The sequence below is a fragment of the Crocodylus siamensis genome, chromosome 13 (assembly GCF_052110815.1).
Source record: "Crocodylus siamensis isolate JL-2025a chromosome 13, ASM5211081v1, whole genome shotgun sequence".
In the NCBI taxonomy this organism is placed as follows: domain Eukaryota; kingdom Metazoa; phylum Chordata; order Crocodylia; family Crocodylidae; genus Crocodylus; species Crocodylus siamensis.
The window spans coordinates 4,669,060-4,684,994 of NC_143407.1; the positions used below are offsets into that span (position 1 = coordinate 4,669,060).

A 15,935-nucleotide genomic window follows, 5' to 3' on the forward strand; every position below is an offset into this window, starting at 1 on the left:
CGAGTCCGGCCCTGTGCCATGGCAGGAAAGAGTACTGGGGTCAGACGACCCCGGCAAGGTGTTCATCCAGCCTCCTCTTAAACACCCCAGGGTAGGAGCCTGCACCACTTCTCTTGGATGTTGGTCCCAGATCCTAGCCGCCCTGACTGTGAAGTGGCACCTGCTGATGTCTAGTCTGAATCTCCCCTCTGCCAGCTCGTGACCATTATTCCCGGTTCTTCCTCCCCAGGCGCAGCACCTGGCACTTGTCGGTGTTGAATCCCATCCTGTTCTCATCCGCCCACCCCTGTAACCTGTCCAGATCCGATTGCAGCCTATTCCTCCCTTCTAGCATGCCCACATCGCCCCACATCTTGGTGTCATCTACGAATTTGAACAGGTGCTTTTCACCCCCTCGTCCAAGTGGCTGATGAAGATGTTGAACAGCGCGGGCCCGAGGACCGAGCCCCGGGGGACCCCACTGCCCACATCCCCCCAGGGCAAACATGACCCGTCCATCACCGCTCTCTGGGTGCGGCCCTCCCGCCGGTTGGCGACACATCTGACTGTGTGGGGTTGACACCACAGCCCCCAGTTTCTTAATGAGAACGGGGTGAGAGACAGTGTCGAAGGCCTCCGAAAGTCCAGGAAGACGATGTCCACTGCTCCCCCTGCGTCTGAGGGTTTGGTGACCTGGTCGTACAGGCCGCCAGGTTGGTCAGACAGGACCTGCCGCTGATGACCCCGTGTTGGTTGCCCCTGAGCATCATCTCCCCCCGGCCCCTTGTGAACATGGGCCAGGATAACTCTCTCAAAGAGCTTCCCCAGGACCGAGGTAAGACTAACTGGCCTGTAGTTCCCCGGGTCCTCCTTCCTCCTCTTTTTGAAGATGGGGACCACGCTGGCCTCTTCCAGTCCTCCGGCCCCACACCAGAGCCCCACGAGTGCTCGTACAGCCGGGCCAGGGGTCCCGCAATGACCGCAGCCAGTTCCCTCAGCACTCGGGGGTGGAGATCGTCCGGACCAGCCGATCTGAATACATCCAGTTCCCTGACTAGATCCTCCCTGGCCCTTGATTGCCTCAGTCCCCCCAGGCCCCTGGACCCAACCAGGACCCCGCCATGCAAGGTGCTGTGCAAACACAGAGCGAGAGATGGGTCCTGGCCCACAGAGCGAACCAACAGCTCCTGGGGCTGTCATTCCTTCCAGAGGCCCAGGGGCCGCGGGGTTTGGGATTAAAGAAGTCGGACAGACAGTCTTTTACTGCAGCAACCAGCCAGCAAACCCCGGGAGAGGATGCAATCTCAGAGAGTTACACAGCGCGGAGAAATGGCTCTCCAGCACCCGAGTGCTCTCGAAAGCCGAGCAGTTCTGAACAATGACTCCTCCCGTGGGATTACAAGTGTGAAGCACCATCAAGCCCAAAGAGCCATGAAAGGAGCAGGAAATCAGAACAATACAAGCCATAAAGCTCTCCCTGGCCTCCAGTGTGAGGTTTGCACTTGAAGCCCCTCCGTCTGTAATTAATAGCTGGTTGCTAGGAAGCTCCCAAGCTCCGAGATGCAGACAGCAGCTCAGCAAAACATCTGAGCAAGTTCAGCGCAGGTCACCCAAGTCCCGGTGAAATAGCTCCTCCGAATTCACCGGAGCGCTGCTTCCAGGAGAGGCACTCATACAGCCTTGTCTGCCAGGCAGACACTTTCCCAACCAAGCATAACCCTTTAAAGAGGAGTCAAAATACTCTTGAGGGGACAGATGAAGAAACCTGACTCCTTCCAGCGGACCCAGGACAATGTTTCTGCACCCCTGGTACCTTGGTAGCTGCAAGGCAAGTGCCTTAGACAGAACTCTAGGCTCTGGGCAGGGCTCGGTGTTAATACTGATTCTAATTAGGTACCTGCCCCATGTGAGACGCTACAGATGCTGCAAATGCCACAGTCAGATGCTACCAGGTGCTGTGAGCATGGGGGAGGAGGAGGGAAGGAACAAAGCGCCTACAAAAACACACGGTCATAGCTTTAGGGATGTGGTATACACAAAGAGCGGGCAATGCTAACCTGGTCTCTTTGGTTCAGCCACCTTCCTTGCTCCTGTTCTGGTTATGGGTCTAGAGGTGGGATTCGCTGGCCTGGTGTGTGCAGAAGTTATCCCATGAGATCAGAACGGCCCCATCCAGACTGCACTTCAGGGGTATCTGAAGGGCTGGACCCAAAGCCTCTCTAACTGCCCGCCCTGCCTAGCTCCAGGACCCGGGAGCACCCCCTCAGTGCTCAGGCCTGGTGGTATTTGACCCAGTGACCACTACACGCAGGACCCGATGCGGTCTACTTGCCCCAGGAGATGAGACACTCGATGGCGGCTGCGTCCAGCCACACACCACAGCCGAGCAAGGGAAACCAAAGTGTCAGCACAGGAATTCCTGCCCGGGACCAAAACCACAGCCCAGGGCGGCCCCGGCCTCGGCCCCTCCTGCTGCTGACATGCCACTTCCACTGGCTGAGCGCCGCGCAGACCCAGCCTGCCGCCGCGGCTGCAAGCGTGGATGTCACTGCGCTGACCCCAATCGGGTCTGACAGCTGGGGATGATCTCACTGCCGGGCACCGGAGCGAGAGCGCCTGCTTGCGCGGGGCGCGGACCGGAGCTGCGCCTGGCTCGAGCTGCCACGTTGCGGGGACGAGGGACGAGACGCAGCGGATGAATGACCCAGGGAGACGTGTCTGGGGGCAGGGGTAGTTTCCTGATACCACTGCTGCTGGAGCGAGACCCCGAGGGTGCAGGGGGATGTGTGGTGCTAGTGGATCTGCGGGGTGGATTCCCGACCAGAGCTTGCCACGAGGCAGGGAAGGGCCTTCCTCCCACAGCTGCCGAGAGAAACTGCATCCCGCCTCTGAGGGCTGCTCTGCCAGGGGACGGCCAGGAAAACAAATCCAAAGTAAATCAAGGCTGGAATTTAAAGTGGATCAGTTAAATTACATTAAACCTCTGTGTGAACAGCCTCATGCAGGTTTAGAGGGGCCTTAATTTGATTTTTTCTTAATTCTCTTGCAAAGTCAGTTAAACTAAATGGAATTAAGGCTATGCTGAATGTGTCTACATGGGATGTAACGCTCGCTAACCAACCCGTTTAATTTGGATGAATTTTCCTGAGCGCAGAGAAGCCCCAGGTCCTTGCAAGCAAGGCAGCCCAGACCAGAAGGAAGCTAGCCAGCGGCAAGTCATCTTGCGGTTCAGCGTGTGCATCCACAATCCTTAACCCAGCCCACAGGACCCAGTGGCAGAAACCTGGACAGGGGCACCGGGACTTCATTGCTCGCCTGCAGGGATCAGATCTGGGGGCTTCAGTTGTGACCACCGCGGGACGCGCTGCTCCTGCTGAAGGAGACCTCTTGCCCCTGAGAGCACGTGTCGGAGGGTTACAGTCCTTTAAACACTGCCTCTGCCAAGTGCACTCCAGGGATGTGCTTCAGGATCCCAGAGCCCATGTTACAAAGATGTCCGTGGGCCCGGCGGGTGGAGAAAACCTTCCAGATGCGAAACGAGTATGACCTGAATGTAGGCCTGAGCTTACAGATAGCCAGAAATGATGGCACGCTGGGGCCCTACTGCCAGCTCCCCCTTCCTCCAGCGGCACCAGGAGCTCCACAGTCCCCTGGTGACACTGCAGTGGGACGTGGGAGAGCGTGAAGCCTGCGGGAGCTGCAGGAGAGGGGCTGCAAAAGGAAGAGAAGAGTCCTGAAGCTTGAGGAAGGAGGGGAGAAAGGAGGAAAGACGGGAGCAGGGGGATGCTGAAGGGTGACAACAGCCCTCGGCTGCAAAGAGTTCACAAAAGCTTTATTCTCCCTGGCTGTCTGCGCACACCCCCAGCAATGCCAGGGATGGAGCTGAGCACTGAGAGGAGCATGAAGGTCTGAGCATCTGTCCCTGCCCCTGTCTTGCAATGGAGGATGACGTGTGACCTCGCCCCACCCTGAATGAGTTGGATGCCCCCACGCCAGAGTGGCTCGCACACCTCGTGCCCGTTCAGTCCACATCTGCCACGTGGTCCCTGCGCAGCGGTGAAGAGGACTGCAGACCCGACCGGGCAGCGCCGCGAGGAGTTGTTGCTGCACCAGAGATGACGCTGGCCCGTCGGGCGTGCTTGGCGTGCGATGGAGATGATGCCAGGGCCCAAGCAAGGGCCTGCTGGATTCTGCTCTGCTTTTCATGTGGCTTACAGTGGGCCCTGACACCCGGGGAATAATGAGGCTGCCTGGGATATCAAAGCAAATTAAAGCGAGACCGCAGACACTGCAGCTGCTTTTGATGAGCCTCCTGCTTTTTCTCTTTTTTTTTTTTATAAATACATTTAAACACTGCCACTGCCAAAGCAAGCTTTGATCTCCCGCAGACTGGGGCCAGCACCCTCCGCTGCCTGCCTGAGTTACAACTTTTAATGACGCTGCTAAGTGCAAACTCTCTGCTTAAATCTCTATTAAGCTTGCATGGCCAAGATCCCTCAGATCTTGGATTATCCATCTCCTTTCCTGCCTCTCTCCATTGTTTCTTTCTCTGCCTTGTGTCCTGCATGCCCACGCGGGCTCTGGTTTGCACAGTTGCAATTTGGGAGCTATTCTGGGTTTGCAGTCAGTGTGATGAAGCTTTGTCTGCTTTCAGATAGCATCCCAGGCAGGAGCTGCTCTAGGGGTACACCCTGGTGTAGACATGATTCACATCCCTGTGGCATGACCTGTACCCAGTAAAATGCCCGGCCCTAATTCTCCCCTGGATCCCAGTCTCCCCTGGTGCTGATGGATGCTCTGTGGGTACAATGCCTTTTTTACCCCCTCTTCACTGACTGCACAAGGCAATGTGAACCAGACCTCAAAGCAGGTCTGGTCGGAGGTGGAAATGATGCAATTAATACTCCTGGTGCCACAGAAATGACCTGGACTCAACCTCCATGTCCCAGGGTGGAGAAATCTGTCTGAACAAGCAGGATCACAGCCCTCCTCCAGCCCAGTACACAGGGAGAAAGGAAAGGTGTGAGGGTTTCACATCCCTAGGTCTGCCCTGTTGCCCCCGGGCATTAAATTGAGGGCAAAGTAAGTGTTGGGACCTGGACAGCTCTGTCTACAGCCCAGGCTTCAGGTACCGGGGCACCAGCTAGGATGCCTTGCCCAGCACTGAGCTGGCCTTCCTGCTATGCTCCTTTCGTGCCTGAAAACCAGTTAACTAGGCTGACGTTCAATAGGCACTACCAGACTTCAGAGGCAATATCCCAATGTAGATCTCTCCCGGAGCTACTGTTTTAGGCTGACTGCAGACTCAGGCAGACGTCACCTCCTCCACTTCCCTTTTGTGCACCACGTGGAGGTCCTTGTTGCAACCCTGAGGCCCAAGCTGTGCTATCTCCGCCAGTCGCTTAGGTTTTGAATCACATGCCAGGGACAGGAACTGTTCCCCCAGCCTGGCCCAGTCCCGCACCTGCCTGTGTCTGCGTGCTGCGGCAGGGCAACGTGAGGAGCCGGCACCAGGCACCGCTGCCATTTTGGGTGCCTTGATGTGTCTCTTGGGAGGGCTTCTGGGCTAGCAAGTGTTTTGCATGCCCCTCCCGCAGGGCACTCAGGACATCACGCACGGCCCAGCTGCCTCTTCCCTCCCTGGCACCGTCGGACGGCGCTGGGGTGACATTGTCTGGGACAGGGTGTACCCAGTGGGGGAAGCTGTTTGCTTTTCCACTTGTCAGCTCTGTTTCTTTTCAGTTCTTTCCGTATTGGCCTCGGGGTCAGGAGCAAAGCAGGAAGGAGGAAGCTGCTGTGCTGACAAGCTCCTGGCAAGATTTTTGCCTGCTCCAGGAGAAGCCCAAGTGCCCCAAGACCCAAGCTGCCGCGGCTCTGTCTGCCTGGTGCAGCCTCGTGAGAACGGACCTCAAGGCATCTTCTTGTCCAGCCACGCTGTTAAGTGTCACTGGCTCGACCCTCCAGCTCACGCAGGGTAGCCACAGGGCCTCCAGCCCCCCTTCCCCCTCCCTCGAGCCGGCTGATAACGGGCTCGATGCAAAGTGGAACGATGCAAAGAAACGTAAAGGGAAATGCCTCTGTAGGCAGACCGGGCAGTACACATGCTTCAGCTAAGATGTACCCCATTTAAAGAATGGGATAGCAATGCCGACCAGTTACCCGCACTCACGCTGTGAACTCGGAGACCCGGTCTTCATCGGTGGCATTATATAACTCCTCTGTAGACCTATGCAATATGAGCAAAGGGAATTCACATCCAAACTCAAACCCAGGCATCGTTTAGTGGTCCAGCCGTTAGGGGCACGTTCTAGATGCAGCTTCCCGACCTATTTCCTGCTTGCAAACCCCACGTCTTAGCGGGACAAATGAGTGCTGTAATGCTGTCCTGTTCCCCTCCAGCCATGCACACTCCTTTCTGAACCCCAGCATGCACTGACTCCAGCATCTAAGGACCCCCGGGAAGGTAACTATTGCCTTCAGTGGGCTTCGAGTCACGCCTGCAGAGGCTGCAAGGTCTCTTGGTAGCTGTGCCTACCCTCTCCCACTTGCTAATGCTCTGCCCAGGCGGTCTGGCCCGCTGCTGCAGGAAGGAGCTCCCAGCAGCCGGGCGTTTCTGAAATGCCATCCGTGGAGGGCTGAAGAGACGCAACAGAGAAATGCAGCTGTCGGGGCTCTTAATAAACAACAGTCGCGGCTTGCAGGGGAAGGAGGGGAAAGGCGGCGGGGAGGTAACTTCCCCGACTTGTTTACAGCCCATGAGAGACTGGATCGAGAGATCTGGGGCGAGAAGGAGCAGGCTCTGGGGAAGCGCTGGGATCAAACTGACAACGCCTGGACAGTGGAGGGGCCCCTGAGATGCCCTGCAGCACCGCAATGCATCCCACAAGACCTGGCAACACCAGAAGCAAAATATTGGGACAGACCATATAGACATTGGACTGGAGGTACGATGAAGGCAATCAGAGCAGGCCAGGCGGCGGGACGAGGGATTGACTGGGGAGGGAAAAGGCAGCCCGGTACCGGGATCTGCTGGGGAAGAAAGTCTCTCTCCCCAGCTGGGAGGTCCAGACGCCCCCTGCACCTGAAGCGAGTCTCACCTCACCCCCGGACGGGCACAGTCCCAGCCCGGGACTTGATACCAGGCCCACCGCTGGCAGACAGCGACACGATCCGGGCCTGGGTCGGGGCCCTTCTGCTGCCGCTGGGTCTGCACTGGGGGTCCCCAGGACGGGGACCAACTCCAGAGCATGGCAAACTGAGCTCAGCACTTGCTACGGCTCCGTCCCAGCCCCGGCCCCGGCCCCGGCCCCGGTCCCGGCCCCGCCCGGAGCAGAGGTCCCCGGGAGAGGGCAGGCAGCGCACGGACGTGGCTTGTAGATGGAAGGGGAGGCGGTCGGGCAGAGACGGGCCGAGATCTCATTAAAGTCAGGGCAGGGGGAAGCTGCCTCATTACACGGCACAGCCTGGGCTTGCGCCGCGGTGCTAATGAGCCCAGGGCTGACGTTCCCCGAGGAAGGCACGGCAGCAGCTGCTGACTGAGGCCGGCACTGAGCCTCCTGCCGCTTCGTTCCCTCAGCTTCTGTGCGCCTAATTAAGGGCTGTGTCTGATTACAGCCCCGCCGGGGACCAGGGTGGCCATGTCCCTGCTTGCACAGGTGTCAGAGGCTGGACCTGCGGGGACATGAGGCTGCAGCAGTGAGGAAAGCCAGCTTCGAGCAAGGTTGCTCAGCCTCTTTGTCCACAGGGCTGGGGGTCCCGGGTGCTCAGAAACCTGTCACAGCATGGTCATTCTTGCTCTTGGCTTGGGTGATAAATAACCTCCCTCTGCACTTGGTGCAGTGCCTTTCCCCTGAGGCATTCTCCACACAGGGAAGGGTTACCCCCATTACACAGATGGGGAAACTGAGGCACGGAGCAGGGCAGTGACTCACCCACAGCCACACACAGGCAATTTGCATTTGTGCTGCCCCTGGGTGTTTCGAGGCAGCTGGGAGCCGGGTGGACCGAGGTGGAGGGGAGCCCAGACTGTGCGCTCACTGGCCCTGACTATCTCTGCCTGGAGGGGATGCTGGCCATGCTGGAGCAGTCGTCCTGAACCCAACGGCCTCTCACCTTCATTCTTCCTGTTGTTGAGCTGGTTGAACTGCTCCGACTCCTCGATGGTCTCTGTCCGGGGAACCGAGAGGGAAAACCTCCTCCTGAAGTTTTTCATCTTGTTCATTTTCTCCGGCGCTGCAGGGGGATGGCAGGGCCCTGCGGGGAGACGAGAGAGAGGGGGCGTGACGAAGGGCATGGCTTGCCTGTGGGACGGCCAGCCCTGCCTGGAGCTGGGCTCAAAGGGCCTGGCTGTCCGAATCCTGGGCCTCTGGAGCGCTGTTTGCAGTCAGGAGCACCCCACCCTGGCGAACACCAGGCCCAAAGACGAGACCCTGGAGGGACAAAGAGTGAGGGTGTTGTTGGGATGTGTCACTTTGTCCTCCATTGCCCCGGGGCTAGCTGCATCCCTCCCTAGCTCAGCAATGCAGATAGGACACGGTCTGGAGCCGCTCACGCAGACAGCTGCGTTCTGGCTGTTTTTATTGCGCAGGCCATTACGCTAGCAAAAAAATGATGCTTCTAAGACAGGCGGGACAGCCCAGCCCCGAGCCAGCCACAGGGCAGACTGGCGGTGGGAGACCCTGCACAGCTCTGCCCGTGCCCTTCAGCGTGCAGCCCCTTTGCTCCTGAAGCCCTGGATAGCCCCCGCACCCCGCAGGAGTCCTGACCCACAACTCCTCCAGGTCTGGACCGCCACCGCACGGTGACGTGCGGATGCCCCCGTGTCTCAGCTCGACGCTCCCGCCAGCCCTGAGCGGGTACCGTGCCCCAGCAGCCACGTGAGCCCAGGGGATGGGGCAGGGGGCTGCTTCCCCGCGAATATCCCGCGTCCCGGCGGCAGCGCGATGAGCCTCATGGACTTGAAACGGCTTCTCGCCTGAGCCGTCCGTGCCCGCCCCCACTCTGCCCTGCAGTTGGGACACAGGCCGCGTTATTTTGCCGTAGTAGTGGAGTCAATACAGTGGCTCAGCAAGTCCACCCTAACGCATCGCCCCAACTCTGGGCAGAGCTGCAGGGGCAAAGCTGCGGGCTCCAGGCCTGTGTTTTTCCAAACAGAGCTAGCAGCCAGGTCCCCTGGAGAGCCCTAACTCTGACGCGACACTTTGAGATGGCGAGTGTGGGGGTGGCTGGGCAAAGGGCTGGTGCGAAGGAGAATACCAAGGTGTTTCTGCCCCCCTCCTCTCGCCTGCCTGCTCCACATCACGGCTCTGAGCTCTTTTCCTGTTACTCTCATTCTGCAGCCCCAGAGGGATCTGGCCGTGCAAATCAGCCTCTGGCTCCCAGGTTGCAGAATGGGCATCCCAGGCTACGTGCCCGCCCTGGAGCCAGGGAGCGGCACGTTCTCTCCCGTGGCTGCACCCCGGTGAGGCAGGCGCAAACCCCTCCCTGCGCGGGTGGGTTATCAGCACAACGCAACGCTTCTCGCGTTCCAGAGCAATGGGATCAGACGCGGCATCCGGGAGCTAATGCACCGCGTCGCTGTGGCAACGCAGAGGCTGGGGCCAAAATGCCTACATTAATAATAGATGGCTTATAATAATAGAAAGCTTAATAGATTATGTGCCAGTCACAGACCCATCCTGCTCGCTCATCAGCCTGACGCTGCCTCCCGTGGCCAGAGCGAGCCCTCGCCTGGGATGTTTGGACGGTCTTGGATTTTACCCAGCTCTTCGACTGCCAGGGTGCGTCTGCCCACGCCTCCGGCAGACCTGCTTCTCCCCGTCCCCCCAGCCCCACGGATGAAAAGTGCACCTCTTGAGTGAATCTGGAATCCAAGCAAAGACCTGGGCGGTCCAAGGGGTCAAGGCCAGGCTGTGGGGCACGAGGGGCCTTCTCCGCTTGACCTTCATGTCTTAGGCACTCCCTGCAGAGCTGTGGCCAAGAATCACACCCCTCCAAAACCCAGGTGATACGAGTCCAGTGGGGCTCAGCCCCATTCACAGCAGGGAGGTGTTCATGCCTCAGTGTACCGGGGCCTTTAGTTCAGGACAGAGCATCCCCCCGTTGCCTGTGACATTAGAGATGCTCCTGGAGTCACGTGCATCCCAGGAGTTGAACTGGTGGGATGTGGCTCACGCCAGGCATTACACAGCATCATACGTATATATATAGTATATAATATATTGATATCAATAAAATGAAACACCAACAAAACGTTTAATTGTTTCCAGGTCGATTTTTTTCCCCAAGTTTCTCTTCTGTGCAGGCGTCAGAAGGAAGTGCCACATTCTCGGTACCAGAAGGTGCAAGGTGGTTGCAGGGCACCCTGCAGCTACAGAGCCACCTGCCCAGAAGGGACGTGCCTTCCTGGTCTCCATCATGTCCAGGCCAAGCGCCTGGACTCCGGGGCAGTCAGGGAAGGGGAAAGGGGAAGTGCTGAAAGGGGGATGGGGTAGGACCTACCCCCGTCTCCCCCTCTCTCCCTCCCACTTCGCACGCGGGCTCAAGAGAAACAAGCACCTGAGTGCTGGGCAATCATGAGCTGCAGAAAGTGCCGCCCAGAGCTCTTCCCCTCACTGCACCTACCCACGCTGTAGCTCTGTTGAGCTGCTATATATAATCCTGCCGGGAGCGGAAGTGGGATGAGGGTAAAAATAGCAGTAGAGAAATGGCCAGGATGCCTATCTCTGCCCGCCCTGCAAGGTACGTGGCTATTCTGGGCCCATTATCTTTACAACTTTGTGCACCGGGTAAACCCAGCTGCTTCCTTCAGCTGAGCACGGACCCACCTGACACATGGCAAGGGGGCCCAATTAAAATGTCCACAGACCAAAATTTATGGGGCTGTTCTTGTTCTTTCCTCTTTCTTCTCCTCGTTCTTTTCCAGAGAACTCACCTTTGACAGCTGCGCTGTGCTGAGACCCCTCCACCCCGTGGTACTCGGCATGGCCCGAAAGGGCCGCCTCTCGCACAGATCCAGTCCCCGGGCGGCACCGTGTGACTCCCATCAGTGCAGCTTGCCCCCGCGTCAAACCCGTGTGAGCCACAGAGCCCAGCTGCATTACACAAGGGGGTTGCCCTAGGACAGCGGCTTGTGTGGCTGAAGCCTGGCACACTCAGTGCCCAGCTCTTGAGGGTGTGGGCTTTGGGCATTTTGTTTCCATGCAGCAAACTAGACTGTGGGGCTCAGGCTGGGACACTGAAGGCCCGAATCTCCAACACAGCCTTTGCTTTTGGTCCCCAGGTTGGGTATGATGGTCAGAGGTGTGGGGCAATGTCAGGCCTGAGGGGGACACAGTTACTGCAGGGCTTGGCACCCTGTTGGGCTGGAGGCATTGCAGAGGGACCTACTGGGCACTGGGCTGTTCTGCAAATCATAGATTCATAGATGTTAGGGGTGGAAGGGACCCCCTGCCCAGGGCACGAAAGAGCGCTGGGGTCAGACAACTGCAGCTAGGTGCTTGTCCAGTCTCCTCTTGAAGACCCCCCGGGGTAGGGGAGAGCACCACCTCCCTTGGGAGCCCGTTCCAGATTCTGGCACCCCTTACTGTGAAGAAGTTGTCTAATGTCCAACCTAAATCTGCTCCCCATCAATTTGTGGCCACTGCTCCCAGTTACTCCCTGGTAAATGGAGCATCTCCTATTCCCTGCTGCCCTCCACTGATGAATTTATAGGCAGCCACAAGATCACCTCTCAGCCTTCTCTTGCAAAGGTGAAGAGATCCAGGTCCCACAATCTCTCCTCGTAGGTCCTTGTCTGCAGGCCTCTGACCATACGAGTGGCCTCCTCTGGCCCCTCTCCATGTTGTCCACATCCCTCCTGAAGTGCGGCGCCCAAAATTGGACGCAGTACTCCAGCTGCGGCCTGACCAGCGCCGCATGGAGGGGAAGCATCACCTCCCTGGACCTGTTCATCATGCATCTGCTAATGCATAATCAAGTGCGGTCAGCCTTGTTGACCACTTCGTCACATTGACTCATGTTCATCTTGGAGTCAACTATGACTCCAAGATCCCTTTCCGCTGCTGTGCTGCTGAGAGGGTCGTCCCCCAGCCTGGAAGCTGGTGGACACTTTGCACTTGTCTTTGTTCACTGCATCCTATTTCGTTCTGCCCGTTTTTCCGGCCTGTCCAGATCCGCCTGGATCTGTTCCCTCCCCTCTGCTGTGTTAAATTTGCCCCTAGTATCCACAACCAGCAGTGCTCAAGTTCAGTGGCCTCTTGGGAAAGCAGCAGTCAGTGTCTTGCTAGCTCAGCTGCCTCCTTCCTCACCCCCCATCGCTTGCAAATGTGATGGGAAACGAGATGCTCACTCCAGGTTAGGGGAGGAATGGGAACAAGTGAGGAGCAGGGGCACATGGAGTCACCTTTGGGACAACAGACCCTGGTGGCTAAAGCTGCAAAGACTGAGAAGCAAAAGGCTATCGCGGGTGTCGGGGCTGCTGTACACAAGCGCCTTTCAGACCCAGCTGCTGGAGAAGCCAGCGTGGCGGCGTTCTTACCTGTCCCTGCAGCACACAAGCAAGGGACAGCATCAGCGGGTGTGCTGGCACACTTGTTTCCCTAGGTCAGGGGCATTAATTTCTGCCTGGATTTCTTCTGAGCTGCAGTTTTTGCTTCTGGCACTCCACAGCTCAGACTCCACTAATGAGCTGGGGAGAGCCCTGTTTCCCACTGCCTGGATTTCAAGGCAATGATTGCTAGTGACTTTAAATAAGTTTTAGCTGCAGCTCAGATAGGATATAGAGGCATTTATCAGTTGTAGCAGAGCGAGCTAGACCTTGCAAGGCAGCCCCTAGGGAAGCAAAATATTAATCTCACTTGCATTCGCATCTTATCTTTCCACCCAAAGGATCCAAAACACCCTCAAAGTGATTTACAACAGCTGCCACTGAAAGGCAGCCACTTCTGGGATGAGAAGGATTGCCCAATTACCAACACACAGCAACACCATGCAGCCTAGCTAGATGGGATGGGAAGAATCTGGGTGAAACGGTACTGGGAAATTTAGGTACCGAAAGGCAAAATATCATCACTCAGGCTGGAATTTGGCCAGTCGGATTGTAAACATTTGGAGCAAACTGCTGACAGATGTCAGACCTGAATCCTGACAAGAAGGCTAATCCCCTGCCCAGTGCAAGGTGCTTAACTGCTTGCTAAATAGTGACTTTGAAGCCATGTTAGCAACTCTAGCAATAACTATTCTCTGAATTTCATAGCAAACTACTTCAGTGGATATTTGGGTTGTTATTGTAGGATGTTTCTCTCTGGGATCCTCTGCAGAACAGCCCCCCGCGCACTGCTGGGGAACTCAAGAGAGCAGTATCTCAGGAAGTAGCTCATCAGCAGTGTCTGTAGCTGCCCCCATCCCGCTCCAGCCTCTCTCGGTAGGTCAGTATTTCCATGGCTAGTAGGCGACACTTATTCATTACTGCTGCGAATACTGGAGGAATGGTGACTTTTCAGAGCAGAGACTCTTGTTTGCTTTGCAAACAGCCCCATTGTAGGGCACTGCCTGTGTGCATGGAGCTAAATCAACAATGAATCAAGAAAGGCGGGTGATGTGGCCCTCCTCCCGTAACTGGGCATGGAGACAAATCAGACTGAACTAAGACTAACACATACAACACCCCTGCTAAGTGTCTGGTGTCCCTCTCTAGCAGACTAGGAAAGTAAAATTTACTACTGCTGCTACTTCTCTATGCACTCCTCCCACCCAAGTAGCAGAGGCCTGTGCCTTGGAGCAGCAAGCCTGTGGCTCTCTCCATGCCGGTACCCAGCAGCAAGGGCTGTCGCATTAACATTTTGTGGCCCCAATACATGCCTTCAGCATGGTCCGGAGCCAGTACCATGACGCAAGCAGTCATGGGAGGCTTCCTCCGGTGCTGATACGGCTCAGCCTTCAACCAGCACTGCCGTCTGCTGGTCCCTGCCCAGGAAGCATTGCAGAACGGGGACAGGGTGGGGTGCTACCAAGCTCCCGGAGAGCACCCTGGGGCTGCTTTAATTTACCTGGGAGGCTATTTTGGTCTCTGTGGCAGCTGAAAACCCTGAGGGAGCAGAGGCAGCCAACCCCCCCTTGAATCCCAGCTCCAAACCACAGCCACTCCCTGCCTCTGCCAAGCAACGAGACCCCTGTTCCCATAAGCAGCGATGCATCTGCGGGCCAAGGCCAGCCGGAACGGGTGCATCCTGCCCAGTATCCTGAAGGAAGCCAACAGCAGGCTCAGAAACGGGGACAGGTGCAGGCTAAATGCCTGGGCAGATTCATCGAGACTGATCTGGGCAGACAGGCTCTGAGCAAGAGCCCGAGGCCTTGAATGGCAGAACTGTGGGCCCCGTCTCGGGAATGTGGTTTCTTTCGCCGTCCCTCTGAACATCGGCGGGGCTGGGTCCTGGAGACAGCCCGAGGGCGGTACGTGCACGGCAGCAGTTCTCGTGCTTCTCCATCGCTCGGCACCTTCTGCGGCCACCCAGCCTGGGCTCCAGCGAGTGCAAATGCCGTGACAAGGGCCACAGCTTGGCACAAAGGACTGTGGAGTCTGCCGCAGACAAGGAGCCTGGCAGAGGTCGCAGCAGTCAGGAGAGGGCAGGGTCAGGACCCGGATTCCCCCAAAGCCGAGGCCGTTCAGAACAGGGGCCGCGTCGCCTGCCCAGTCCCCCTCGGCCCGAGCACGGGGGGCTTGGGCAAGGGGGACAGTAGACTTGGCTGCACCTTCAACAGCTCCACGGGCCTCGTTCCCCTTGCTAAAATCGCTTCCTCTCCCCGGGTGCTAGGGGCTACCATCTAGTCTCCGCTTACGTGCAGAGCACACATCCAAGGCAGCCCCGCTGGGAATCTGAGAAAGCCTCAGCCCCCCTCTTGCCCCGTTCCCCTCCCGCCGGGTGTCTGCGGCGAGGCGGCTGCCCGGTGAGAGGAGAGAAGAGGGCCGGCTCCCTGCCTCCCGCCGCGGTGCTCTTGACATTTCACTGCTACGCAGGAAACAAACCCCCCGCCAGAAGGCCGTGCTCCCGCAGGGACGGCAGCACGGCCAGCTCCCATTAGCCTCCACGAGACCCGCAGGGCGTTGCAGGAGGCTTGGTCTCGGGGCCGGCGGATGGAGCCGAGCACTTGCTGGAGGAAGGACCTGTGGACCATGTCTCCCCCGACCGGGGGGTGGCCCTTTCTTCAACCTGCTCCCTGCCTTGTCCCTGCCTTTGCTTCGACTGTAAGCTCCGTGCGACGGGGCATCTTCATCGCGCGCTGCCCGTGCGGCAATTAGCACAACAGGGCTTCCAGCCCCGTTTTGGGTTCGACCCCCCTGGCAAAGGGCTCTTGGAGGCAGGTGGGATTCGGTGCAGCAAAGACAGTTTGGGGTCCAACCTCCGCCCCGGGAAGGAAGCCGCGGCCTTAACCGCGCCGGCCCGTAACTCGCGCCGGGCACGTCGGTGTGACCGGGGAGGCGCGCCGGAGCGGTGTTGCTGGGTAGACGGTTCCACCCCAGTTCTCCCAGGGCCTGACAATGAGCCCAGTAACAGGCAGGCACAAAGCGGGCTTGTTTTTGCCTTTGTGCTTCTGCCTCTCTCGCTGCAGCCCGCAGCCCTGCGCGGTGTAGTCAGCAGTTCACACTATGGGCCTCTGTTACAGTCGTCCAGCGCTTGACGGGACGAGGGAAGGCACCGCCGAACGCAAGGAGCCGCTTCTCCGCCTGGGCTTCAACCTGGGAGAATGTAGCTTGTGTTCGGCTGGCTCGACAATAGGCCATTAAGAGCCAGTGTGTCCAGTCACACGCCAGTGGCTGTTACCGGTTCAATACCCCCATTGTCTGCTGTCCTCGAAGAGTTCTTGCTGTGCGTAGGGAAGGTGGTTGTGTCAGTGCTGCCATGGTACGCACCTTCTTGTTGAGGGATGAAATGGCCAGATACCCGGCTGGGACAAAC

At 57.9% G+C, this 15,935-nt stretch overlaps 1 protein-coding gene across 2 annotated transcripts in view; it reads right to left on the reverse strand.

Moving 5' to 3' along the window:
- CDK18 (cyclin dependent kinase 18) overlaps positions 1–15,935 on the reverse strand; it is a 50,371-nt gene that overhangs the window by 17,786 nt on the left and 16,650 nt on the right. For both annotated transcript variants that reach the window (XR_016438854.1, XM_090025181.1), the window contains exon 2: positions 8,092–8,232. Coding sequence is in view for 1 of the 2 variants with exons in the window: in XM_090025181.1 (XP_089881307.1) it covers positions 8,092–8,200 (109 nt within the window). In the remaining variant the exon portion in view is untranslated. The remainder of the gene's footprint in view (positions 1–8,091; positions 8,233–15,935) is intronic.